Source organism: Polistes canadensis, unplaced genomic scaffold, assembly GCF_001313835.1.
Source record: "Polistes canadensis isolate GaletaPanama2010 unplaced genomic scaffold, ASM131383v1 scaffold_55, whole genome shotgun sequence".
NCBI lineage: Eukaryota > Metazoa > Arthropoda > Insecta > Hymenoptera > Vespidae > Polistes > Polistes canadensis.
The window spans coordinates 309,158-335,534 of NW_014569602.1; the positions used below are offsets into that span (position 1 = coordinate 309,158).

The 26,377-nt window shown below is 35.5% G+C and overlaps 2 protein-coding genes and 1 long non-coding RNA gene across 6 annotated transcripts in view; 2 read left to right on the top strand and 1 right to left on the bottom strand.

Moving 5' to 3' along the window:
- Positions 1-12,444, top strand: part of LOC106785757 (RNA-binding protein 24-B-like) — a 26,715-nt gene extending 14,271 nt beyond the window's left edge. For both annotated transcript variants that reach the window (XM_014746473.1, XM_014746472.1), the window contains 2 exons: positions 10,783-10,997; positions 12,132-12,444. In XM_014746473.1, the coding sequence (XP_014601959.1) occupies positions 10,783-10,997; positions 12,132-12,283 (367 nt within the window). In that variant the 3' untranslated portion in view covers positions 12,284-12,444. The remainder of the gene's footprint in view (positions 1-10,782; positions 10,998-12,131) is intronic.
- Positions 9,389-10,799, bottom strand: LOC106785758. The gene is made up of 3 exons (XR_001381559.1): positions 10,760-10,799; positions 10,013-10,112; positions 9,389-9,434 (listed from the first exon to the last, which is right to left on the bottom strand). It is a non-coding gene; the product is annotated as an uncharacterized LOC106785758 (long non-coding RNA).
- Positions 12,445-16,678: 4,234 nt separating the features above from the next.
- On the top strand, positions 16,679-24,531 carry LOC106785732 (solute carrier organic anion transporter family member 5A1). 3 transcript variants are annotated; one of them, XM_014746427.1, is made up of 9 exons: positions 17,767-17,852; positions 19,086-19,279; positions 20,507-20,932; positions 21,260-21,495; positions 21,575-21,854; positions 22,294-22,489; positions 22,591-22,762; positions 22,832-23,195; positions 23,275-24,531. In XM_014746427.1, exons 1-9 carry the CDS (start codon positions 17,776-17,778, stop codon positions 23,469-23,471), a joined length of 2,142 nt encoding a protein of 713 aa, XP_014601913.1. In that variant the 5' UTR covers positions 17,767-17,775; the 3' UTR covers positions 23,472-24,531. The 3 variants fall into 3 exon arrangements, with proteins under 3 accessions (XP_014601914.1, XP_014601913.1, XP_014601912.1); XM_014746428.1 differs by lacking the exon at positions 17,767-17,852 and adding an exon at positions 16,679-17,041 and having other exon boundaries at positions 22,591-23,195; XM_014746426.1 differs by having other exon boundaries at positions 22,591-23,195.
- Positions 24,532-26,377: the final 1,846 nt, after the last annotated feature.

The following is a 26,377-nucleotide window of genomic DNA, read 5'->3' on the forward strand; positions in this document are numbered from 1 at the left end:
TTTTTTATATGTATTATATATATATATATAAGAAAAGAGGGAGAAATATTCGCGAAAACTATGAAAGAAAGGGTGAGAAAAAGGGAGTGAAAGAGAGAGGGAAATTGAGCGAAAGAGAGGTAGAGAGAAAGAGAGAGGGGATAATATACGGCACACGCACACGTATACGAAGCCACACGAGTACCTACGAATTTCTTTCGATGAAGTATACACGCTACTTGCAGGGGAGATTTCTTCGGAGGGTTCGGTCTCTTCCTCTTTTTCATCTACCGTATTTTTTTTTCTTTTTGAGTTGTGGTTTTTTTTTCTTCTTACTTTCCATGTTTCTACTTTCTTGGTGAACTTTACGTTGAAGTGATGAATAATTGAGATTGCGGTTGCTGAGCGAGTTGCGATTGTTTGTTTACTGGTTTTGACTCTTTCTTTTTTTTCTTTTATTAATTTTTTTATTTTTTTTTAATCTTATATTTACTCTTCAATTACACGCCCACACATACACACACACACACAACACACCCTTTTACTTTTCTTAATCAAGCATAATCACAGTAATGACACGGTAACGACGATAACGACTTTTTAACGTGTAACGTAACGATATAGATAGCCAATATGCCTGTGCGTTCGAATTCGTTTCTCTTTTTTTTTTGCGATTGGTTTTAATTATTGAAAACAAAAAAAAAGAAACGAACATTGTGTTTCCTTTTAACGATTTTTTTTTGGGGAAATAAGAGGGCTAAAAATAAGAGTAAGAATGGAAACGTTTGCAATGAATTTTATTTTACAATTAATTATTAATATCTGCGATAGATATTGATCTTTCCTAATAATGCGATTATTTGCGATTAATCGAGAGAATATCGAAACTACGATAATCTTTAATGCTTTTTTTTCTCATTGTCAATGAATTATAATCTTCAATTTTTCCGTCATTCGTTACGCCTCGTTTCTGTGATTGTAAGTATGCCCACGTAATTATTTATTTCTTATTTTAATTATTTTTCCTTCTTATTTTTGTCTTCGCTATGATGCCTCTGGTGGCGGTACACTTCTTTTCCATAGTTTTAATGAATCGATTGTTTCTTCGATTATCTTCAAGAGAAAATCATCCGATACTCGAATTACTTCCAAAAGCGTAATTTAAAAAAAGTTAATATAGAATCTGTGACAAATAAATATAGAAAAATATATCGGTAATCGGGTGTGTGTGTAGCATTGTACGTATGTAGCAAGGAACAACGGAACGCGTTGAAAAATTCCCGTAGGGATAAAATAGAGATTTTCGTTCACGTCTCCGGGAGCCATTTAACTCAACGCAAATATTTATTCTTTCGCGCCGGACGAAAAGGAGCGCGTGCGCGTGTTGCTGCTCTCTTTTCCTTTTGTCCGGCTAAAAGCGAAAATAGATTTTATCAGCGACGTCGACGAGGACTCCTCTTCACAAAGAGAGAAAAAGAGAGGACAGAGTTAGAAAGAGAACGCGGAACGACACGCCGTTTCGATCGTGAAAAATCGACCTGGCTTGGCCCAGGACACAAACCTTCCTGCATCGTTAATTTTTTATTACATTTCTATCGATTTTATCGCGGTTCAACCTTATTTGGCACGACCAGATTGTTCCGTGTTACTTTCCGAACGAAACTTCTTATGTTAGTTATGATTGAATGAGAATAACGAGGAAACGATTTTTTTACATTCCCAATTTCTCTCAAATTTTCCTGTTTCACTTTTTTCGAATAACTTATTCCTTATCATTTAAATTATTCATTTCGTTTCGTTTATTATTTAAAAATAATTGTAAAGTAATACATTTTTGCTTTCGAAATAGAAATAATCGCGAGAATGTAATTAAATCGGTAGATAAGTTTTGAAAATTCCTTAGTTAATCGTTTAGTAGATATCGTTAGAGTGATACACAGTACGGTGAATCGGCATATCGTATTGGCACGTGTCGTAAGTTTCGCGGAAAACCGGAAGTCTCTTTTTGGAACATGGACAAATAAATAGAAAAAAAGAGAGATAGGTGGAGAATCGGAAGATAGAGTAAAGAGGAAAGAAAGAGTAGAGAAAGAGTAGAGAAAGAGTAGAGAAAGAGTAGATAAAGAGAGAGAGAGAGAGAGAGAGAGTCTAGTCGAATGTACAGGCTCCGCTAACCACTGTAATATTAATAATAACCTTGTGTGTGTGGTGAAAGCTTACACTACACTTGGTGTCGCTATTGGTGTTGTATTTTTTATTTTTTGGTGTTGTACTTGGTGGTTTTTCTTTCTTATTATTGAATTTTTTTTTTTTAGAATTTAATTATAACAACTTGAAGAAAAAGAAAAAGAAAAAAAGAAAAGAAAATTTCAGACTTCTTTTTTCGAAAGGTGCTGAAGAAAAGACTCGGACGCGTTCGTGAAAGAGAGAAGAATGAGCGAAGAATCGTGAATACGCGCTTTCGACCCCATGGACGAGGAGAATTCGTTCTTTTTTGCAAGTGCTCCGCGATTCAGGCCCCATGCAAAGCTCTTCGCATCTTTCCAGAGATATTTGGTCGTCGTCTCGTCGTTCACGAGAAAGAGAACGTTTCAAAAGTGTTATATGTGTCTCCTTTATACCGGCTCATTTATTAATATGTCATGGAAATTCAAGAGAAAGGGATAAAGAGAGATAGAGATAGAGATAGATAGAAATAAAGAAAGAGAGAGAGAGAGAGAGAGATTTGGCGCGAGTTTCGAATCTCGTACTACTCTGGCATTTGGCATGAACGCGCGCGCGCATTTGGCACGCATAAGAAAAGTTTTAAATATTGTTGCGTTGGGATTTATTTTCGATGGGGACGCAACATAGTGGGCGTTATAAATTAATGGTTAGCCAATGAGAATAATCGTCTAGTAGATGCGCGCGAATACATGTAACGTAAGTAAGTTTCTATGCGTCTCTAAGTGAAGGCGTAATTGGCAAGGATATTGCTTACGTCACGTTCTTCTTCTCTTCATTCTACCACCACGTGGCAGAAAACGCGTGTCCTCGAATTAGCGAAACGTAGGTGGGATAAGTGAAATCTAACACCGTCCAGCCAGCCCGCCGACGCGTCCGCGATGCTTCTTCCAACACGGAAGAAGCACATTTCAACTTTCTCTTTTTTTTTCCTTTCATCCAAAATTCCAGATGTTTTTTGTTCTCTTATTCGAATCTCATAGACGTTGTTGTCTTGCAAATTCTTACTATTTTTCTTTTTTTATTTTTTACCATCGCGACCATGATTTCTTTTTTTTTTTTAATAAACGTATCGTATCGTGTTAAAAAGATGGGGGAACAAAATGTTTCAATTCGGTTAATAGAAGTGAATTTTGAACACAAAGAAAAATTAGGATGCATGAAGTTAGTCCTGACAAGAAGAAGAAAGAAGATAATAAAAAGAAGTGGTCGTTGTCGTGAACGAACGAAGCAACGACGACGACGACGTCTCGCGTCTCGGTGTCGGCCATCTTTGTGGCTCCTGGCGTCGGTCCAGTCTTTATTTAGATCCACCTGTCCCCTGTGTCAACTTCTCGCCGTCGCGTCGTCTCGAGAAAGGAAGAAAGAAAGAAAGAAAGAAAGAAAGAAAGAAAGAAAGAACGAAAAAAAGAAAGAAAGAAAGAAAGAAAGAGGACTTCACTGCTCTCCCTCGTGAAGAGGATTTAAGAGTCTTTAAGGCCGTTTCCGCGCTATCGCGACGTCTATTCTCGAAGATCCCTTTTCTAGTTCGCGCCGTCTTCTCTCTCTCGTTAACTGGATACCAAAGCGACGAGAGAACCTACTTACGCGTTCGTTCCTACACTTTCCTCGACTAACGATTAGGACGTCTGCCAAACTGCATTTTCATGATTGCGTCTGCATAGACAATTCGTTCTTTTCTTTTCTTTTTTTCTCTTTTATTTCTTTCTTTCTTTTTTTTTTTCTTTTCTTTTATAATATATTTCAATTATTTATGTGGGGTTTATGCTTGGTGTATGGGTATATAATTATATATGTATGTGAACCGAAATTGAAGAATGTCAAGATTTACATGGTCGCTTGATATATATGTCCGAAATATAAATAATAAATTCAAATATTCGGTCTTTCACCGACGTCTTTGATATATATTGACAAGCGATCATGTGGATCTTGATATTCTTTAAATATTATAATATTTCTTTTCTAACTGTTTATTTAATTTGGAATTTAGAAAGGTTTGTCGATAGGACTCTGTTTCTCCTCTCTATTCCGATATATTTCTCGAACGATTTAGTTCGAACAAGAAATCTTGGAAGCGAGGAATTGGGGACCTCGGCAGCAGAACTTCTTATTACCCTTGTTGTTTTGCTCGCGTTTCGCGTCATAATCCAGAACGTCGTCGTCGTCGTCGTCGTCTAAAAGGACCGCGCTTCTATTTCCATTATCGCGACTCTCTTCTTCTCCACCTGTCGTTGTCGCTCATCTGACGCAAATTCTTCTCGATCTCGTCTCTTCGCAGCCTCGTCGAACTATCGTGTCTTTTAGACGATGATCGACGTTATAAATGTTGGCGCTTATGCCATCTAACTTTTATTAATATATATGTCTTGTTTGTTACACGCGACACTAGCAATATATTGCTATAGTTACTCAACGAATAATAACAAGAATATGAATTATTTTGTTTAAATTATTACATACTTTTATTAACGAGAAAATGATTAGAGCGACGACGAAGGATTTCTTTTTTCCAAATTTTATTTTCGTAGAATTTATTTGAACATTTTTTTTCCTTTCTTCTTTTCCTTCTTTTTCTGGTCGCAACATCAAAAGCCCTAACGAAATCGTAAGTATTTAAATGAACTTCTATTTTCAACACGCGAACGTTCGTCGTCATCGTGCATCGCCCATCGTGCATCGCCCATCGTGCATCGCCCATCGTGCATCGCTCATCGTCGTTGTTCTTTCAACGAACGCAGTCTCTTTTCAAGCGACATATATTTCATCCTCAAGGTTCCTCCCTCCCTTTTTTATCCTCGTCGGTATCTCATTTATTTCATCGTAGTATTTATTTTTATATAAGCATCCCCTCTAGTGCACATATTGTAAATACGTGCATATTGCTCGAAAAGTCTTATACAATGTATTCATGTTTTCTAAAAAACATTAAATATAGTCGTGGATGCAGACAGTCGATCCCATTAAATTCATTTTATTCCGATCGTTGGCACTAATAATCGTAGCTCATCGATCTTTCCAATTTCATATTGTGTTTAGATTTAAAAGGCAGGCCACTGCTTTGAATATCATTATTATTTTCTTCATTATTTTACTTTAACATCGTCGATAGCCAAATTTATATTTAATATTTCCAACATCTTTCTCTCCTTCTGTCCTATGTCAACATCCATTCCGTGATTTAAAAATAAAATGTTAATGATAAAATAACTCTTGGAACTATTGAAATTGAACATCTAAAACAATTTGATTGGATCGATCGATGTGTCAAGTCGAAAAAATTAAAGAAATGATTAGTGTTTGCGTAGGAAAAGCAATTAAAGTATGACGAGGCACCACCCCTAGGACTCTCTATTGGTCCGGCCCGGTTTCCGTGGATTGGCGGATGATCCCATTGGATTATCCAGGGCGCCGGCGCCGCGGTACAGCCTTTTGGTGGCCTATCCTCTCTCCCTGCGCATCGAAAGCGAACAAGACACGACCCGGATACCACGCGACACCTTCCTCGAGTTCACACATGCGCGCAAACTACCTTTACGCACGCACGCACACACGCAGATAGACGATTAATATCTAGGAGTCGGATTTCCAGTAATTCAGTAACCAAAGACAATTTATTATCAGTAACGGTAGAGATTATTCACAGTGAATTTTTTTACTAAATAATTTCTTCATTATTTGATCATAGTTAATAGCTTTCGATAGCTGGTAAGTTCATCGATTAGATCCTCAAAGATTCCATATAAAAAAGTTCATTTAAAACGAGATAATGTTGAAGGTCGAGTATAGATATATTAGTAGTAATCTACATCACATTCAAGGATCGACTAATCCCCTGACCGACTTTAGCTATATCTTCATTCGTAATTCGAAGAGTTAAGAAACACATCATTTTCTTTCCATAATATGTAGATACAAGCTGCAAACATACGTCAGAGCAGGTGTACGATGACAATAATTTCTAATCACAATAACGTTCTACCGCGGTTCGCACCTGCACCCTCTTAATGAACTTGAAACATATGTACGCATACACACTACCTATACACGTGTGTATATAAATACAAGTACCTATATAGACATATATACGCTGATTCGAATGGCTACGTTCCTTCCCACAAATTTATTACCCCTACCGATCTTCACCTTTACACGGGGAGTTCATTTTTCCTCCCTATTCTTCTCCTTTGACATCGACTCTTTGACTGTATCGAAAGACAGGAGGAGGAGGAGGAGGAGGAGGAGGAGGAGGAGGGAGGGTTTTCCTACTTTCGTGCATTCGTGAGTCCGTGCGTGTCTGAGTCGTTGGCGAACAAGTCGAGAGATCCTAATCGCGACGTACGACCACTTTACGTCGGAAATCGAGGGTGGTCACTTAGATCCGTCACGAAAGGACGATTCCAACGGGAGGTCGGGGAGGGGTCTATCTTCATGACTTACCAACGATTTCTTTTTCCTTTCCCATTCCTCTCCACGAGTCTTCTAGGCTTACAACATGGCACGCGCGCTTTAATTCCAAGTTTTCTTTTAATGGTCTCTTCCTTTTCGACGACTGATCGTCTTAACTGCAATCGCGAACAGCATTGAATTTACATACAGCAATTCATTTTGTCAATTTATATCAAAATGATTAGAATATTATGGATTACATCGACCACCAAAGAATAATTTGCTGCAAATGAGTTAACTCAAGGTTCGTTGAGTGACGTTTCGTACTCATTTATAAGCGGAAAAATATTTTAATATTAGAACGAACTCATTTGTTTGTCGCGAAAAGTCTAAATGTCGGAAGAAATTATTACGGCACTTTGGCTCGCTATATAATATAATAAATAATAAAAATAATATTTTATAATTTGTTAATGGATATAGAAATGTATGTATGCAAAAACTAGGTAAAGTGAGTAAATTATCACTAAATTGATGAAGCTAGAAGACATATTATGCTCACTTATCTCCACGAGGAATGGCATAATGCGTTCGACCCCTACACCAATATACACACTCACAAACACACAAATTGAAAGAGGGTTACATCGATCGTATAAAAGCTTTCCGTATAATGTTCGTTCAGTCGCGATGCGCTACCACGCAATTTTACATCGTGGCGAATTACGGTACGTATTAAAATGACAACAGTACGTGCATTTTGCGGTAACCTACCAAGGACGTCGATGTAGTCGTGGACAAAAACGATCGATGCGAATATCTCATCTTGAGATACTTTATTTTCTTATCGTTTCAATCGAATTTTTCGATATCTTGATTGAAAAAAATTAAAAGAGAACAAAACACCGAATTTACAAAAGAAAAAATACATAAATAATACAATTTATTTTAATGATAAATTTAATATATACCTAATTAAATTAATCGGCCGATGTCTATTAGTATTAGGTATTTTTTGTCGCAAGCTATTTCATTTGTAGAATAACCTTGAATCGATATTAGCGAAATTAACGTGACACTACAATTAATCAAGAAACATGAAAGATTTTGATTACGAAGAAGTAAGGCTTGCATAAATAATAAAAATGTTTCTACAAGCATGATCGTACGTATTCCAAATTTGTGTGCTAATTTGTCATATGCACTTATGTCGGTTTATATCGTGCATAGGTGTAATAGGATTGAGATTGAAAATAGTCGGGAGGACGATCGGTAGGGAAGAAAAAAAGGAGGAGGTTGGAGAGAAAAGGGACACGCGGAATAGGAAAAGTAGGGTTGAGCACACGCGAGCCATCCATAATGCACGGGCCTCGCTCGAGATGCGGATGAGAGATAAGTTCGATGGAAAAGAAGGAGGTGTAAAAAGGAATAAAAAATAAAACAAAACAACAAAAAAAATACACAATATATAAAGATATGAAAAAGCGGGACTTGGACGAGAACAAAGAATATGATAGTTTTAAAGCATACTTTAGGAAGATTTCTATTTTCCATATTTAATATTCGATCTTTCTAAGGATTATCTATTGATTATTTTTTCAATAATCAATCGGTCTAATCGAATCTAATCGATATGGTAATCCAACTGTCAATAGCGATTTTATTATTTAAAGCTAATGTTCAATGTTGGTCTTTCGTTTTATAAACATTCCTAACGTAAATATTTCAATTTCGAGATTAGATTGATAATCAAGTTAAGTGCATTATTCTCTTTGTGTGTGTGTTACGTTGGATATTATTATATTATATATTTCCACTTTAGTTTCATTTTCAAGGAAAAATGTGTGATGGTTTATTATATTCATTTATTCTATGATAGATACAAATAGTTTATGTAATTCAACAACGGCACTTTACAATTAGTAGGGCAATTTCTATTTATAATTCAAGAATGCAATTCTAGAGCAACGTAATGAGCGGACTCCGTAGATGATTACCTCGAGAGATATCTTGCCTTCGTAGTTACTTTAATAGATCGGTATTCGCTATAAAAGGGGGTTATAAATCAGTCGAAAAATGATGGATCTACACGTCATCTTATAGTATGATCTGCCGGATACTCGTTCCTTTCGAAGTATCGTCATGGAAGTAAAAGGAGGGAAAAAGAGAGAGTAAACTCGAGATAAGGAGCATTTGGTAGTAAAAGCTGGTAATGTGCCAAGCCTGATATTTTTGTGACGATCGTCGATCGACTTCCGCGCGTTAAATTATTTTCAAACTACCAACAGTTCATAAATCTTTTTTTCTATTGTTTAAGAAAATAAAAAATATTACTTGTAACCACGTGTTTTTGATTTTCTAACGAAGTATCCAAATTGTAATGAAATATCGTTGTTTTCTCTCTCTCTCTATGTTTTTTTTTCTTTGCAATAAATATTACAAATTATGAGATGAAAATGTAGATATATTTAAAAAAAAAAAATGAGAATTTTATTTTGACGATATTAGTAATTTCCAAATATTTGTATTAAGTCTGACATAAAAGAATGTTAAACGGTGTTGCGAATATACTTAGAAAAGTTCATTGTCAGTGTGTGTAAATATAACTGTGTAAAAGTAAGAAGCTCGGGGGTGATTTAACCGATTGGGGAGGGGAATAACGCGACAAAGGAAAGACAGTTTGGCATTTCCCCGATGGTGCGATGGCCCCGGTAATCCGCTTGCCGGAACTCGGAGAAACCGGGAGGAACGGGACCGGTTCGATGCCGCAGGACGACATATTGATTTTCCTCCTAGACTGGACACTAGCCGTTATCGATCCGTTAAAAAGTTCAGGGCTGTCTCTGGGAAAAAGAGCCAAGGAATTATCCTCGTTTCTGATGATTTGCTAATCTATATATTGTAAGCTCGTATTTCTTGGAAGGAGGAGGCACCAACTTTAACGGATCTTCTTCCTCGTTTTCTTTGAGATCAAGAAAGCTGTTTAGTAAGAAGAACGTTGACAATATAATGATAAATCGCGTTAATAGAGAAATAAAAAATAAAAAGACATTTACAAGAACAACGTTTAAACGTCTACTTGATTTTTATTTTATTTTATTTTGTATTTCTTGAAAATGATTTTTCTTCTCTTTCTCACTTTTTCTCTTTCTCTCTCTTATCATGACTATTTCTCTGTCTCTTTTTCATTTTTGTTGTTTCTCTCTTTAATTCACGTAAAAGCTAGGTACTAACGTTGGTGTTAGATAATCGTGTGCCGTGTGCCGAAAGAGTATTTCTCACTCGTACACGTTTGTTATTGATGGTTTGCTGTTGTTTTGCCAACACGTTGAAAGGATTTTTTCTTGGATTGTTGCGTAACTTTTGTTGTTGTTGTTGTTGCCTTATAATTATGTCACACATTATAAACACACATACACACCTGCGAAACAGGATTCGCTTCCTTTTGCGCTTTCCTTTTCCAATATTGTTTCCTTCCATCCCCTTTTTCATTCGCTGGCAATCGCGTTCTATGATAATTGCTATTTGGGTTTGAAAAATATAGAGAAGACAAAAAAAAACTATAATTAATTATAAATAAATGAATATGTATATGTGTATTTGAATGTATAATAAAATATTCGGTCCTTCGCTCATCTTGCCGGTTTGGTGTTGTTGTTTGGTTTTGGTAGAAAGTTGCGCACGAGCGATAGACCGTTAACATCGATGATCATTAATTTTCGTGTTTTTTTTTGTTTTTTTTTTGTTTTTTTTTTTTTCATGAGAAATCGTCTATTTGTCGACGTGCTTGAATATAATTAATTTTGTTACACCTATATTGGTAGAATACGGTAACAAAACGTTTATTCTAAATCATTGATACTAAAAGAGCACGCACGTCTTTGACAATAAAGCACCCAGTAGTGAGCCAGTAGTTATGAACTTATCACCAGGGTTAAAAAGCATTTTTTCCTATCCATTGAATCCTATCACAGAAGGAAGAGAATTGTTCTTCCGAAAACGGCCGTGCTCCGAATTTAAAGCGAAGTATCGAAATATTTGTTTAAAATTGATCCATATTGTTTCAATGAATATTGTAAATTCGCGATTGATTAATTAATGAATCAGAGCGCGGCAGTTCTCGTGAGGTTTGAAGAAGCCTGGATAAAAAAAATGTTGAACACCTTACCAACTATTGTATTCACGTTTCAGAGTACCACCGGGCTACGTTTACCAGTCTCCTTATCTGGCCGCAGCGGCGCCAGGCGGCTTGGTACCACTTCCGGCGACTCAGTTGAGCCACGCAGCCGCAGTTGCAGCTACGCAATTTTACGATTATCAAAATGTAGCGGCAGCGGCTGCCACCTATCCGGGTACTTCCTACAATTTCGCAGAGGCCTATCCGTACAGCAGTGCTGCCGCCGCGGGTATGTTTCATTTGAAAAATACCCAGGAAAAAGAAAATCATCACTATTGCCATGATACTTACGATAATCATGATGATCGCGATGACATCACTTATTACAATTATAACGATCAAATTGATAACTACGATAATATCGATAGCGAGTATGATACAAATTACCTAGGTCATCTACCTTACAAAGATCTACTTACAATTAGTAACACAGATTATTTAGATCACCAAGATTACTCAGATCACCAAAATTACTACGAAGATCACCAAAATTACTACGAAGATCACCAAAATTACTACGAAGATCACGAAAATTACTACGAAGATCTCCAAAATGATCACGAAGATTATCAAAATGACCTAAATCATTTTTCTTGCGAAGAACACCAAGATTGTCTAGATTATTTACCTTACGAAGAACACCTAAATGACACAGAACACGTAAATGGTCACCACAATTATCCAACTTTGCGAGATCATCGCTATTGTCACCATTACCACCAACAACAATGTTGGCTGAACGATAAATGTCCTCTTCAAGTTCTTGTCATTTATGTTAGGGATCCTTAATTGCGGGCTACGTCGAATGTTTGATTGGATTTACTGCTTTCATTCCGGCCTGCAAACAGAATATGTACGATATTAAACATTTCAATTCGTGGTATATTTTCGTCTCTGATGCGTTCTCATTGTTCTTTTGTTTCTTATCGATTATTCGTTTGAAATTATCAAGTGATTCATTGACGAACGTACCTATATAGTCTCTTGGTAAAATGTGAATTTATTGTTTAGTATACGTTTATCAGTACATCAAATATATATACATTGATTTATAGAAGTTTGTTTTACATTGTTCTAGGTTTGTTATGTAGGCTGTTATTTGATTGTGCTTTGTAATCAAAAAGAACATGTACGTTTCCGTATCGCTGTGCTGTTTTATGGTAGTCGTGATGGCAATAATAACTACGATCTAACTTTGGTCATAATAATCGTAATAATAATGATGATGATGATAGTGGTGATTTAATTTGATGTTTAGGCAAACACTAATCAATTTGTATTGTAGATATATATCTCAGATTATTAATTATACGATATTAATGAAAGTTTGGCAGAAATGAAATATAATTTATTATTTTTTCAGTAAATGCAGCGGCAGGTTATGTGACGCCGTACACATATGCGACTCTACCAGGTGCAGCGGGTTTGCCTGCTGCTGCTGCTGCAGCAACGGCGGGTGCTGCTTTCCCTGGATTACCATACCAAACGACGCCTCAGGAAGCAAGATTACAATGAGATATGGATCTCAAAGTGTTGTCAAAAACGAGAATCGTTCATAATAAGCTAGAAATATCGCGAATATTGATTTCGACGATGAACGATTGTCGTTCATTTTTGTTTTATAATCAAATTAATAAGGGACAAAAAGAACAAAATTATCGCAGAATCGTTTTATTATTCACGATTAGTAATGATAGAGAGAGAAAGAAGAAAAGGAAGAAGAATTTTTTTTAAAGGATCTTACAAGATATTTAAATCTTTTATATTCGAGATCATCGAATGACGATTTCTTCGCAAGTGCTAATTATATATATATATATATATATATATATATATATATATCCATAAACGTCCTGTAATATATGTATATATATATAAACAATTATATATACGTATATGAACATATACGTTTATATATATATATATATATGTATATGTGTGTATATATATATATATATATCCACACAAATATATATATCTATATACTCTCTCTCTATCTCTCTCTCTCTTCTAACTTAAGTCAATTCTTTTCAGTTTTATAATATGACGAACGAATTCTCGTGTTGACATGTTGGTTGAAACGTACATATTTACGTTTTTATCTTATTCTTGGAAGATTCTCGCTAATAAGCGGAGAAAAATACGACGAGCGATCGTGTTCGATCGCATAGTTTAGTTACATATTTCTATTTATTCGTGTGTGTGAGTAGTGAAATTGGGAGAGAGAGAAAGAAAGAGAATGAAAGCGTTGAATGTGTAAGCATATCTTGTCGACGTAACCCAATTTTTGGTCATTTGTGAAATCATTTAGAAAATTGCAAGAAAAACAAAAATAAACAAAGAAAAACAAAAAATGAAATATGTCCGAAAGATTTGGCGTCGACATGACATTTTATCTATTGAAGAAGTTAAAACTAAGTAGCGTTATCTTTGTTAAAACGAAAATAGCGAGTCGTTTGTTACTACTACTCGGTTATAAATACTACTTCTTGTCCGAAAAACTATATAAATGATTTTAGATAATAATAAAGTGATAAGAGAAGGGGACGCCTTCGTAGGAATCATTCGTAAATTCGACAAAGAATAATAAAGTGTCTTACTCGTGTTGCCTTATCTCGTGTTGAGAACATTTATTTTTATTTAAGGATGGAAGGAAGAAAGAAACGATATTGTTTAAATCATCATACGCGACTGAGAGGGAAATGAAATGGGAGAAGACCAAATTTTCTTAGTATCTAAAAAAAAAAAAGCATATTACAAACGAAGATAAAAGAATCATAGGAAAAAATGGGATTAGTTTCCCTTTAGTTCGGTGCCTTATAAGACTAAGCACAATTCGTTTATAGTTTTAACAACTAGAAACTAGTCAGTAATTTGTAAAAAGCGATAACGTCATTAAACGTGAATGTTATTTGCCTGTTGGATACGCCTGTTGGATACGCCTGTTGGATACGCCTGTTGTATACGCCAAATCGTAATGCAAGCGATGATGTTTTGAGACTTTGATTGGTCGGATATTTTAACAGAACACCTAAATTATTGCATTGGAAGAAGTGAAAGAATCAAGATATGAAACACAAGACAATGTTTAGTCCTAAATATTTTAAAATCATACAAAATACGAGGTCTGTTCGATTCTATAGATTTCTAAATAGAATATGTATTATATTTGAAGAGAAAAAAATAAAAATTTCGTGACAAGTTAGAAAGAATAACAAAATATCGTTAGAGATTGAGAGAAGGGGGGGGATATATAGGGCAGCTTAGTTTATCGTATTTAATTAATTAAATATAGTTATAAAATAAATTTATATTATATATTACCATTACTATTAGTTCCAAATAGTTATTACTACTATTATTATTACAATTTATTATACTTTATTATTGTCACTTTATTATTTTATTTTTACTATTATTGTATTCATTATTATTCGTATTAGTTATTGGTTATGTTATATTGTATTATTATATTATTTTTATCTTTATCAATTACTGATGATTATGTACTTAGTGGAAGAAAATTGTAACGTAGACACGCATGTTCTACAGTGGGAACGAGTAGTGCGGAAACGACAAACTAGTTTAAAATATGCTTGAACGAAATGTAAAAAAAGAAAAAAAAGAAACAGAAATAGCTTCCATCGTCGACAAGCAAAAAAAGAGTACATACCGAAATAGAAAACAAAACCATGAGGGAGAATAGATCTTTCGTCTTGACTATGAATGATCTTTTCTTGGATATTCTAGATGCTTAGAATCGACAACTGTAATATATTGTCTGTTATCTTAATTAATAATAATTATTATACGATATATTGATAGATTAAAAAAAAATTGGAAACAAATATATTCCATCTAAAAGAAGCCAATGTGACGTTGTTATTAATTAATGTATCAAGCTTGTTCTTTTTTATAATTGTAGCTGCCTCGTTTCATTATTGGATCAATTCGTGTAGATATGCGTGAATTAATCTAATAAGTACGATACATACTTGTAATACTAATTTTTACGTTGGTTCATAAATAAGTACTGTAAGGTCTCTTTTTATGCGGATCATTTTTATGATTGAAATTGAAATTGAATTGATAATTGAAATTGTACAGTTTGTATTTAATTCACAACATTTCTTGGGGGAACATGTACATGTAGGCTTATTAAAGAAAGCCCAAGTATAAACAGTCACCAAAACTCGTGGTATGCCCAAAGATTATTTCAATTATTCTATTAATGTGAGGATGTGTGAACTGCTCGTCGTTTCCAAAAAAAAATGACTTCACCTGCCATGAACGATGTTCGAATCAATTAAAACTTTCAATAATTATTAGAATTTTTGATTTAACCTATGGTCTAAAATTGCATAAATTGATGCTCGCTTAAAAAAAAAAAACGAATAAAATATTTCATTGTTAACGAGATCCCTTTTTATTAGAATAAAATTAAAATATCTTTTACTTAATTTGAATTTGTCACGATATTATGGACGCAAGGGAGGAAACGTATTTCTGTTTGTCCGATTTGTTCTAACAAGGAGAGAACCAAATTGACAAGGCACCGATTGTTTCTAATTATACACAGTTGTAGGGCTCCATCAGAGTCATACACTATGCAAGCAGTAAGACCCCAATATTTAACCGCTTCCAAGAAAACAATCAAAAGAAATAGAAAAAATGGATGGGTTGAAAAGCTTTTAGCCTTAGATGAGGACTAAAAAGTTTTCAGCTTAACACGGGTAGAGCTGAACAATTATTCAACCTTTCTCGTATTAAGTTCAGAACTTTTCAACCCATCCATGTTTTTTGTTTTAAAATTTAAGTAGTTAAATTTGTGTTTATGCCAGTTTTTATATGAGCTATTCTGTAAAACGTATGTTCTGTAAGACTGCATAAAACGAGAACTTACAGTACTATTTTTGAATAGTAATATTTATTTATGAATCAATCCGAGATAATTTATTTTGTTCGCTTTAGGGAGTCGAGTTTATCCACTTCGAGTAAAGGAATGAAATCTTTTACTTTCAAGTTGTAAGAAGAGAAGGAGGAGAAGGAGGAGGAGGAGGAGGAAAAAGAGGAAGAAAGAAAGAGGTAAAAACGGATAGGATTCGACGTAAGTTTTCGAGCGAAATACGATCTCATCGTTTTTCGTAACTAAAGATAATCCTGTAGCTTTCTTGGTCGTTCTGGATGCTGCGGCGGGGTTCTACGTGGGGATGATATATTGGAGCGTGCACGAGAGTAGAACGAATGGATAGTCTTCTCCTTCTCATCTTCCTTTTCTTCTCCCCCTTTCCTTTGCCAGTTACCAACAACCGTCTCCACGTAAGAACCGGACAAAAATAACCGCTCGTATTTTCCGCACGAAGTAACTCGTCTCCGATCATTTTCTTCTTCTCGAGAATAGGAAATGTCCAATTTTTTAATGAAACATACAATTTTGCGATACATTCGAATCCTATTATTTTCAAATAAACTATGCAAAAATATACGTCTATCATTGAATAATATCTATATTGACATATTTATAATAATAATAAGAACAAGAATATAATTATTATATTAATATAAATATATTATAATCTTCGTATTTGTGAAATAATTTTAATACGGAAAATAGATTACCGACGTAAATCGTTCATTCATTTCCTATGTATCAATCGATACGTAATATTTTCGATTAGGTAGGAAAGCATTTTGGTGTAGGTGTGTTGGGGAAGACTGTTACGTATAATTAGCTTGGTTTACAACCAAGACAATAAAGCGCTCTCTGTAACCGTTCGAACGATCCACGATCATAGACGTGTATACTATCTGATGAGATGTCAGCACCAGTGCATTTTATTCAGACCGTTCTTTGAATGACGTACCGCTTATCATTCGATTTGAATGATGGGGCAATAGTAGTAGGGGAGCATTACCATTGATACAAACGAGAGCGAGCTCAGTAATCCCGCGATTATCAGCGCAAACTGGAACGCTCTTGGGGCCTCCAGATCTTTTTTTCTCTCTCTCTTTCTCTCTATCTCTGTCGCTCTTCTTTAAACTAAACCGGCACAACTAAACGCAAGAGAAAGAGGAAGAGAGAGAGAGAGAGAGAGAGAGAGAGAGAGAGAGAGAGAGAGAGAGAGAGGAAGAAAGGAAGAGAAAAGAACAAAGTCAAATCTAACGTGGTTAACAAGGAAAAGACTCAAGGATCGCGATCCAAGGAGACTCGTGACCCTGAAAGTCCTTTCCTTTTCGGAGAGCCCATGCAGAAGCCACTAGTTTAAGGCCAAGGTGAGAGATCGAGATTCTACTTGTCTCACATGCCTCTATTCTCCTTCATTAAACAATCATTACTTTTTTTTTTCTTCTAACGCGTTTCTTATGTTATTATATATTCACATTTTTTTTGGAATCTAATCATTTCTTTCTCGTTAACGTTTGAATATTCATGTTAATAGGTATATATAACCAAACAAGGATCTTTCTTATTTCATATTTGTCATATTTCAATTTGCTTAATCATTATCATTAAGACAGTGCGAGAACCGGTCATCAGAGAAAAATATATATTGATATTATTCCCCTATAAAGCGTGACAATTTTGTTTCGTATCGATGACACCTGTCAGCTGTCTCCTATCTCAACATATAGGTACGTCACATCATTCGGGTAGGCCATACGTAGTTGAATTACTCTAGCGCGTTATTCATTTAAATAACAAAATGTGATCTATAATTTTTCTTTATTGCTATAGTCCGTGCTTCTTATATATTTGTATAAAACGTGCGTTCGTATTTTCGAAAATAATAATTATCGCATGATCGATCCTATCTAAAATTGATAAGAAATGTTAATCTCGTTGAAATTCGATGATAACTTTCTCATCGATCATTCCTGAAGAATCTCAATTATCGCAAGGCGGAAGCGTTCGAAAATGCACGTTGGCGCGATCGTTGCCAATGAAAATCTCCGTTCGCTTGTTGCGATTCCAATTACGTAAGTCCGCGTCTCAGGTAGGTATACACATGCACAGAGATCATCCTACCGAGCGTAGTTCTTGCCTCGAGACGATTCACGCGAAAACCGACTACTTCCAACTTCAGTATGTAAATCTTATTTATCCTTTTTTTCCTACTCGCGAAGGCCGATCTTCTTGAACTTTTTACAATTTTTTTTCTCCATCACGATCAAGTTCATTACACTACTTTGATAATAATTATATTTTTCATCTTCTTCTTCTTCTTCTTCTTCCTCCCTTGGATTCGTCCTTGAAATAAATCAAGTATTTTTCTTCTTTATCTATCGTTTGAGCACAGAATCACTGATAATGAGAGAAATCTAACATGAATAATATATACGTATATATGAAACGCGTTATCATTATCTACCAACATTATTATATTTTCTTTTCTTTTATCATTATCAAGCAAGAAGATGGTAGATCGTAGGCGAACGATTTCGAGCAATTTTTGCAAATTGCGGTACAACGATCGTAATCAGAGTCGCGGAAGTTAATTGTCTTTTAGTGGAACAAGCCTAACTTCTCGTTTAATCTAGGCATATATGGATATTACGAACACGGAACGAAATAATGCAAAATATTGTTGAATATTATTTGTATTGCGCTTTAAATTGATAAGCGATCGGCTAGGTTTTCTTAATTCAGTTTAATCTTCTTCAGCTCGTTCATACCTCTTTTCACGAACCGATAATTTTAATCGTATTGTCTCTTTGATACGCTCGAACAATATCCATTTATTTGTCTGTCGCATAAATGCGTTACTTATAATATCGTATCTCATTCGTGAGAATCTTATGGAAACGTACAACTAATGCAAAAAGAGAAAGAAAATAATGAAATAGAAATAAATCATTGAAAAATATGACGCTTATACGATAGGTTGTAAAGCGTTCGTCTTATTAATTAAATCACGTAGATTTGAAATTTGTGCGATAAACTATTGCCAAGCAGAGGACGTTCGCGCGTTATTCCATTCGAGGCACATATAATTACGCGGATTCATCTATCATAGATAAAAACGTCAACGTAGCGTGTTCTGAGTAGATAAACCGCGATTTCTTCATCACCACTTTTGCCTCCGTCGGCGATCTCAGTATCGATTACCGAATCTTTATTCGATTTCGTCGTGCGTATATTGTATCATAGTATTTATATCAATCGTTAATCTATACGTTATACTATCAGTTATGTCATAAATCTATATTAAAAAGGTGAAATAAAAATATTTGTTAATAGTGTGAAATAATGTGAAAAAAATAATTTTCGATCTCTACGTACGATTTAGAAAAAAATTAGATATACAACATTTTTCAGCGACGTCAAAGGGATGAACAACAGCTGCGGAATATTCGGGATTTATCCCAAATGGCTACGAGATCGAGCTACTCCGAAGAATTTCATAGCCGTTTACGGTCTTCTGGGTACCGTGCAGGCTATGGCTTTCATTTATATTGTCGTCACCCTCACGACATTGGAGAAAAGGTTTAAGATACCCAGTCGTACGACAGGTAAGATCACGTTCTCAATAAAGAAGAGAAAACAGAAGCGATCTAGTTAATGCATTATTAATTACTTGCCGTGTTTAAAATGTAAATATCCGCGTCATAAGAATACAATATTTTTTTGTTGGCTTTTATCTGTAAAATTACGTATCGCTTTATAGTTACATATAATGCCACGATAATCTTGTAAATTACCTATAGCAGATACAGTTGATATACTAATTGTCCGAATTAGTTCTAAATTTATATTAGAGAATGGAAGCTTTTTTTTTTTTTTTTTAGAAAAGATATGAATATCTGGATCAATAGAGATATTATAATAAAGTTTTTGAAGAGCCATTAAAACCGAAGATCCATTCCCGCGTTATAATCCTCGTTTGACTTTTGCAAGACGGTACATCCGATATCGTGCGGACCTCCACTTATCTAATTCAAGCTAGACCGAGGGTCTTTCGCAGGCTTTGGTTTTATTCCTTCGGTCCGATGTACCACTTGTCTCGTACGAAAAGACATCATAATTTGCTATCTTCTTAGAGAGTTGATTAAATCCAATCCATTCCGAACGAAAAACGTTTTCCATTATTTCTGTATTACTTATCATCGAACTCAAGCAACGAATTGTATTCTGAATGTGTATGCCTTTAACTGCTTACGTTTTCACTCTAACACACGCTCGTGCAACGCATTCGAAGTTTATTCATATATATGTGTTCGCATTCGTGCATGTATTCGTCGACTAGGTAAGTAGTTCCTCTCTCTCTCTCTCTCTCTCTTTCTCTCTTTCTTTATATATACACATATATATGTATCTATATGTCGCAATCACAGAAGTGAGAAATATGTCGTTAGATGGACCAACTGTGTACATGATTTGCACCACTAATATACTCACGTGTTTGTGTCAGTGTTACGCGAGAGCTTTGTTGTTAATCATAAAACGACATCTTTTAGTGAGAGGGTAAGGGGACACGCAACATTCGTAGAGCTAAGAAACGTCGTCGTTGATCACTTAAAGCCATTCGCAGTTGCAATTATTCATTTTTTAACGATCGATCGAATCGTAAATGTTCAATGTATTGCGACTCTTCCAGAGTATTCCATCAACATTTATGATTTTAGATGGTGTTATTTTTTTTGTTTTTCTAGAAATATTATATAATTGATCGAAAGTATTTTTTTGTTAGTAAGATGAAAATAAGATACACGTTTCTCTTATCGAGTATCGTGTTATAGGTTTGATATTATCGGGAAACGAGATTTCTCAAATTCTCTCGTTGATTTTAACGTATTACGGTGGTTCTGGTCATCGTCCCAGATGGATAGCAGTGGGTGTTGGGCTAAGTGCATTATCCTGTCTGATTCTTGCACTTCCACATTTTATATTTGGTCCTGGGAGAGACGCGATGGCTTTGACGAAAGAATACCTGGATCAAACGTTGCTTAATGCCACGACAGTGCCAAGGGACATTGCGATTTGTCCACGAATGAACGAACCGGAACACTGCGATGACGAAGCTCTCTTAGATGTTAGTCTTCTTCCCCGTTTGCTTGTATTTCTCTCTCAATTCATCCTTGGAATTGGCACAACTCTTTATTACGGACTTGGTCAAACGTATTTGGACGACAACACGAAAAAAAAGAATACACCTATGCTGTTGGGTAAGTATTGGAATAAATCTCTACAAAAATCGCTCGTAATCAATTTCAAAGTTTTTTTTTTTCTTTATTAAAATTGATTACAAATAAATATTCTATTATCATATAGAAAACGTTGTTGTTCGACAGGTTGGAAGATAACTTTTGAGCTCCCTACCTCAAACGTGTTTGCGTTTATTCTTAGTTCCTTTTGTCTAGCTTATCTTTTACTTTAGCGTCATTTTTGATACGGATAATCTGATGACCGAAATTGTCGATAGAATGGATAGATAATGTACAAAGAATAGAATTAACAGAGAAATGTTGAAAATAATGGAAATTTTTTTGTAGGTTTCACGTTCGCCCTTCGAACCGTGGGGCCGGCGATAGGTTTTCTTTTGGGATACGGTTGCCTAAGCCTTTACATCGATCCAACCCTTCATCCCGTTATAACGAAAAAGGATCCAAGATGGTTGGGTGCTTGGTGGCTGGGATGGATCATTTTAGGCGTTACCATGGGAATGTTCTCCATACTGATCGCTATGTTTCCACGGGATCTTCCAAGACCACGTAACACCTTGAAAAAAGTAAGAACAAGCGAGAATATTTCAACTTTATTAATCTTCTAAATTCTATATCAAAAATAAATATTATTTACCATATTAGAATGGTGAGTTGCCATTGAAATTGGAGCAAGCCCTTCAAGATAAATCAACGAGATCTTCGTTGTCGATAAAATCGACGAATTCGTTGAAGCAAGAACACGTGCCGACTATGCGAGAATTTCCAGCTGCCATGAAACGACTTTTAACTAATTGGTTGCTCACTTGTAACAATCTTAGCGGTGTATTCTACGTTCTCGGTGCTTCTGCCTATATCACATTCTTAGCGAAATATCTCGAAGTGCAATATAATACATCCGCCGCTGGTGGCACGGTTATTGCAGGTAATGTTATTTTTCCACCATTTGTTTTTGTTGGAGATAGCACTGCGAAGTCGCAGTATTTATTATTTTAAGATACTTCATTTTTAAATAATATACACGAATTCGCAGAAAGCTAAGACAGAAACTAGCGTGATAATTTTGATAATAAGATTGTGATGTTATTTTTATATTATTGATTGACTGATTGAGAGAAAAAAGTAATACCTTAATACTGAATACAAATTATGTGAAATAATGTGAAACAAGGAAAGAATATGTTCCAATATGGTCCAATTATTATATACTAGGTCTGGCCCATAATCTCTGTGAATTCGTGTGTATTATTTAAATAAAGTATCTTAAAAAAATAAATACTGCGACTTCGATCTGCTATCTCGAACAGTTTTCTACAACAAAAATGTAACACTTTAAAACGTCATGTTAACCGTAACTTTCTTAGGTCCGTTATCTTTGGTGGGTATGGTACTAGGATTTTTATTATCAGGATTGGTGATAAGTAAATTCAAGCCAGGTCCTAGGCCTTTGCTCGCTTGGAACGTTCTCGTTGGGGTTTTTTTCGTCGCAGGACAAATCTCTTTTATTTTTCTCGGATGCTCTGATGTAGGAATCGAAGGAGTAGACCTTAAAACTATGCAGTGAGTATGGCAATTTACTCGACATCACAAAATAATGATTAAGCTATAAAGCTATGATAATGCACGATTAATGCACGATAATGATCGTTTTTGTTCGACAGAATGAATTTAACGTCCAACTGCAACGCTGCGTGCAATTGCGAATACGTTAAATACGCACCGGTCTGTCACGAACCCTCGAGCACAACTTTCTTCTCTGCCTGTCACGCAGGATGCCGTACGATCGTCGACGATAAAGAATTTGGTAATTGCAGTTGCGTGCCACAGATAGAGGTCAGTTTAACAAGAGATCAATTAGAAGAGAAGAAAGGAAATGAAGGCTTCTTTGAAAATAAATTCCAGCCTCTCGATGTCCGATTATCCACATATTCGGACAAGGTCCGAGCTGGTCCCTGTCCCTCCAGTTGTAACGGACCTTACATACTCTTCACAGTGCTCACTTGTATCATACAAACTCTTGCTTGTTCTGGAAAAATCGGCAACGTCCTTGTAAATTACAGAAGCGTCGAAAAGAAGGACAAAAGCTTTGCTCAGGGTGTCACGCTTATGATTATTTCACTGTTCGCCCTGATACCAGGACCAATAATTTACGGTGCGATCATCGATTCGACCTGTTTGATCTGGGAGGAATCCTGTGGAACTCGAGGCAACTGTTGGTTCCATCATAGAGAAAATTTTCGATATCTCGTTAATATCTCGTCGGTTGGTCAGTATTATATTTTTTATTCTTTGACAACGTTCGATAAGAGATGATCGATTTTCAACAAATATTTGTTATTTTTTAGGATTTTCTATAATAGGAGTACTATTCGATGTAGCCGTGTGCTATCTCGGAAAAGATTTAGATCTTTACGGGACACTTGAGAACGACAGACGTCGTGAATTCATTAAAGAGGACAATTTCGAGGATATCACCGGCTTGAGCAAGAAAAAAGTTTTTAATGGAAACGCCAATCAAAGGATAGAACGCACGCATCTATAATGTTCTGTGAATTTATATTCAATGTAATGCATTTAAGGGAAAGAAAAAGAAGAGAAAAAGAGATAAAGAAAGAAGGAAAGGGAAAATGATTTGAGAAACGTCTAATCGATGAAACGGCTCGGATTTGTAATCGTAGAAAATTGTGATTTTATTACGAGATCCACTGCTAGGTACCTGAAAATTGCCGGGAAGATATCTAATAACATGTTACGAACGTTGACCGTTCGTATTACCACGAGGGGAATAGCAATATTTTATATATATATATATATATATCGTATAAAACGTACATGTATATATACAATTATTTTAATGTGATCAAAGAAAATACTCGCGCTGTACAAACACAACGCGTAACTCAAGCGTTATAAACATACAGACACACAAAAATCTAGAAAAAAAGAAGGCGTACGAAAAAAAGGAAGTTTCATTTAGATTATTGTTCGAAATGAACAAAAGAGTTTCCAACGATGGGTTCATCACCTTGTTATCAACTGATACGTATATAAAAAACGAAAATTATTCACACACATATGTATAGACATATTTATGATTTACATTCCAACTCGTTGATAATTTATTCGTACGACTTTCTTTCGGCGTCCCTGTAATAAAATAGGAGATGTTTTTTTTTTTGAGAAAAAAAAAAAAAAAAAAAAAAAAAAAAAAAAACTAAGAAAAAGATAGAGAGGAACGTCGAAGTTTCCTCCTGTTACCAACGTCATTATCGTCGTGGCACCAAACGCGTTCAGATATCTTTCGCTCGTTTGCTTCGAAAATAAAATACAAACGCGTATCGTAGTCGAAACGTTTTACGAGTTTTGTTGCTATCGATTGATCGTATTATCATGGAAGGTTATGAGTCGATTAGCGACGACTCGCTATGGTATTCACCTCCTCCTCTCCCATGACTTCCCCAATATTTTTACCTTTTTCTTTTTTCTTCGGATTTATTAGGTATAACAATTTTTATTTCAATAGAACTAATTGTAAGATAACGCAGATACATGTTAAATGCTGCATATTTCTGAAAACAAATAGAAGATCAACAACAAGAAAATGTAAGAAATCCATCCATTTCGACGAGGAACCCTTCAGATTTGACGTTAAATCTCTCGCAAATAGGGGGTAATGCCCAGTCCTGGTAGAGAAAAGGGTTTTCGACCTGATGGTAAAAAAAAAAGAATAAAGAAATAAAGAAAAGTGGTAGGTAAATCGTTTTCGATCGTAGTAGTCGTCATCGTCGTTGTCGTTGTCGTCGTCCTACCTTACGTTTTTACTACGAAAGGGTGAAACAAGGATATCTGGGGGGAAGAAAAAAAAAAGAAGAAGGAGAAGAAGAATAAACGGAACGGAGAGAAAGGAAACGAAACCGAGGGAGATAAAAGAGAGGAGATCGAGGTCTTAAGGGGTCGTCTTTATACCTCAGCCAAATTCTACATGGACGAAGGAAAAGATAGGTATAGAGAAAGAGAGAAACAGAAAGAAGGGATTACTATCGCGAGCCTGAAAGTAAAAAGGGAGTGTTTGTTTGAGAGTCTTTTAATTTTTAAGCCCACCCAGAAGAGCCACGGGCCGAGGTGGGAGGTGGTTGGTAGGTGGTAGGTGAGTGGGTGGGTGGGTATAGCTGAGACGGTAGCTCAAATAATATGGGGGGAGGTGCTGGGGCAGCGAGTGGGAGGACTATGTTGTAATGAATTCGCGACGTCCCCGTGACGTCAGGACGTTGCTATCGATCGCCATCCTTTGCTATAACGACGCTTACTTCCTTCCTTCTGGGAGGATGCGCTTTCCTCTTACCTTTTACGGGATTTACGAAAAATGCGAACGACCTCAACTATCTTGTACCTCCTAAACGGCACTAGAGAGAACGATTATCAATCTATTTATTTTTTCTTCGGAGGGAGTTCTACTTTTTCTATTTATCATCGTTTCGATCGATATCGAATCGTGTGTACCGTGCTAGGATTGATAAGGATTCTTCAATAGTCATTTGAAAATTTTACACTTACACTAGAGTAAGTCGTATATATATAATCTTAGAGTATATACTTCGTGTCATTGATCTTTTGGGCTTTTTTTCTTCTTTTCTTTTTTTATATTTATAAGATCCACGCTTTAGATTTAGAAGATAACCTACTTTAAGAAGTTATCTTCATTTTAATAATTATAAAAATATTGACAAGAGAGAGAGAGAGAGAGAGAGATTAAAGTAATTGTTATTTTCATTCTAAATCAATTTTTCTTCGACGACGATTGATTTTACATCGTCGTTATTCTACGACGATGCATATCGAAATTATCAATTGTAAACAGTTTAGATGCACATACGTTAAACAATTATTAAACGCGATACGATGAAACAATAAGCTTACATTTTGTCGATAAATCCTAGATAACTTATAACAAATAGATGTTAATCAATTGTTGGATGAAAAATGAAAAAAGGAGACACGATGCGAGTCATTAATTGATTCAAGCTTATCGATTATTGACTTGTCCAGCGATTAAGCGAATGTTTGAACGACGAAGGAGAGAAAGAAAGAGATGAAGAAGATGGATCGAATATCTCATTCTGTCTATAGGTCAGCATTCATAAGTTTTGTCGATGTATGTACGTGGTCCATTGTGCATGACCCTGACCCATCTTTCATATAGACCTCATCAAAGTCTTCTAAGTCGAGGTACAGTCCCATCTAGTCAACGATCTCGACATCTTCGGAGTTTGACCGGCAAAGAGAAATGAAACATCGCGATCAACGAACTGTTCATACTCCTCAAAACGAATTCGCTCTTCAAAACTCGCGACGTAAGATCTAATGATTGCAAAGGAATAACTAAAGAGACTAGCGATGATTATTAACTACGGTGGGAATCCGTGTTTATTTTTCACCATATTTTTAACA

What these genes read in the sequence shown, in the direction of transcription:
- LOC106785732 (XM_014746426.1), top strand. Translation starts at nt 17,776, where the DNA reads ATGCACAGAGATCATCCTACCGAGCGTAGTTCTTGCCTCGAGACGATT. An exon ending in GATACCCAGTCGTACGACAG is followed by an intron (nt 19,280 to 20,506) that starts GTAAGATCACGT and finishes ATCGTGTTATAG; the next exon opens with GTTTGATATTATCGGGAAAC. An exon ending in GAATACACCTATGCTGTTGG is followed by an intron (nt 20,933 to 21,259) that starts GTAAGTATTGGA and finishes ATTTTTTTGTAG; the next exon opens with GTTTCACGTTCGCCCTTCGA.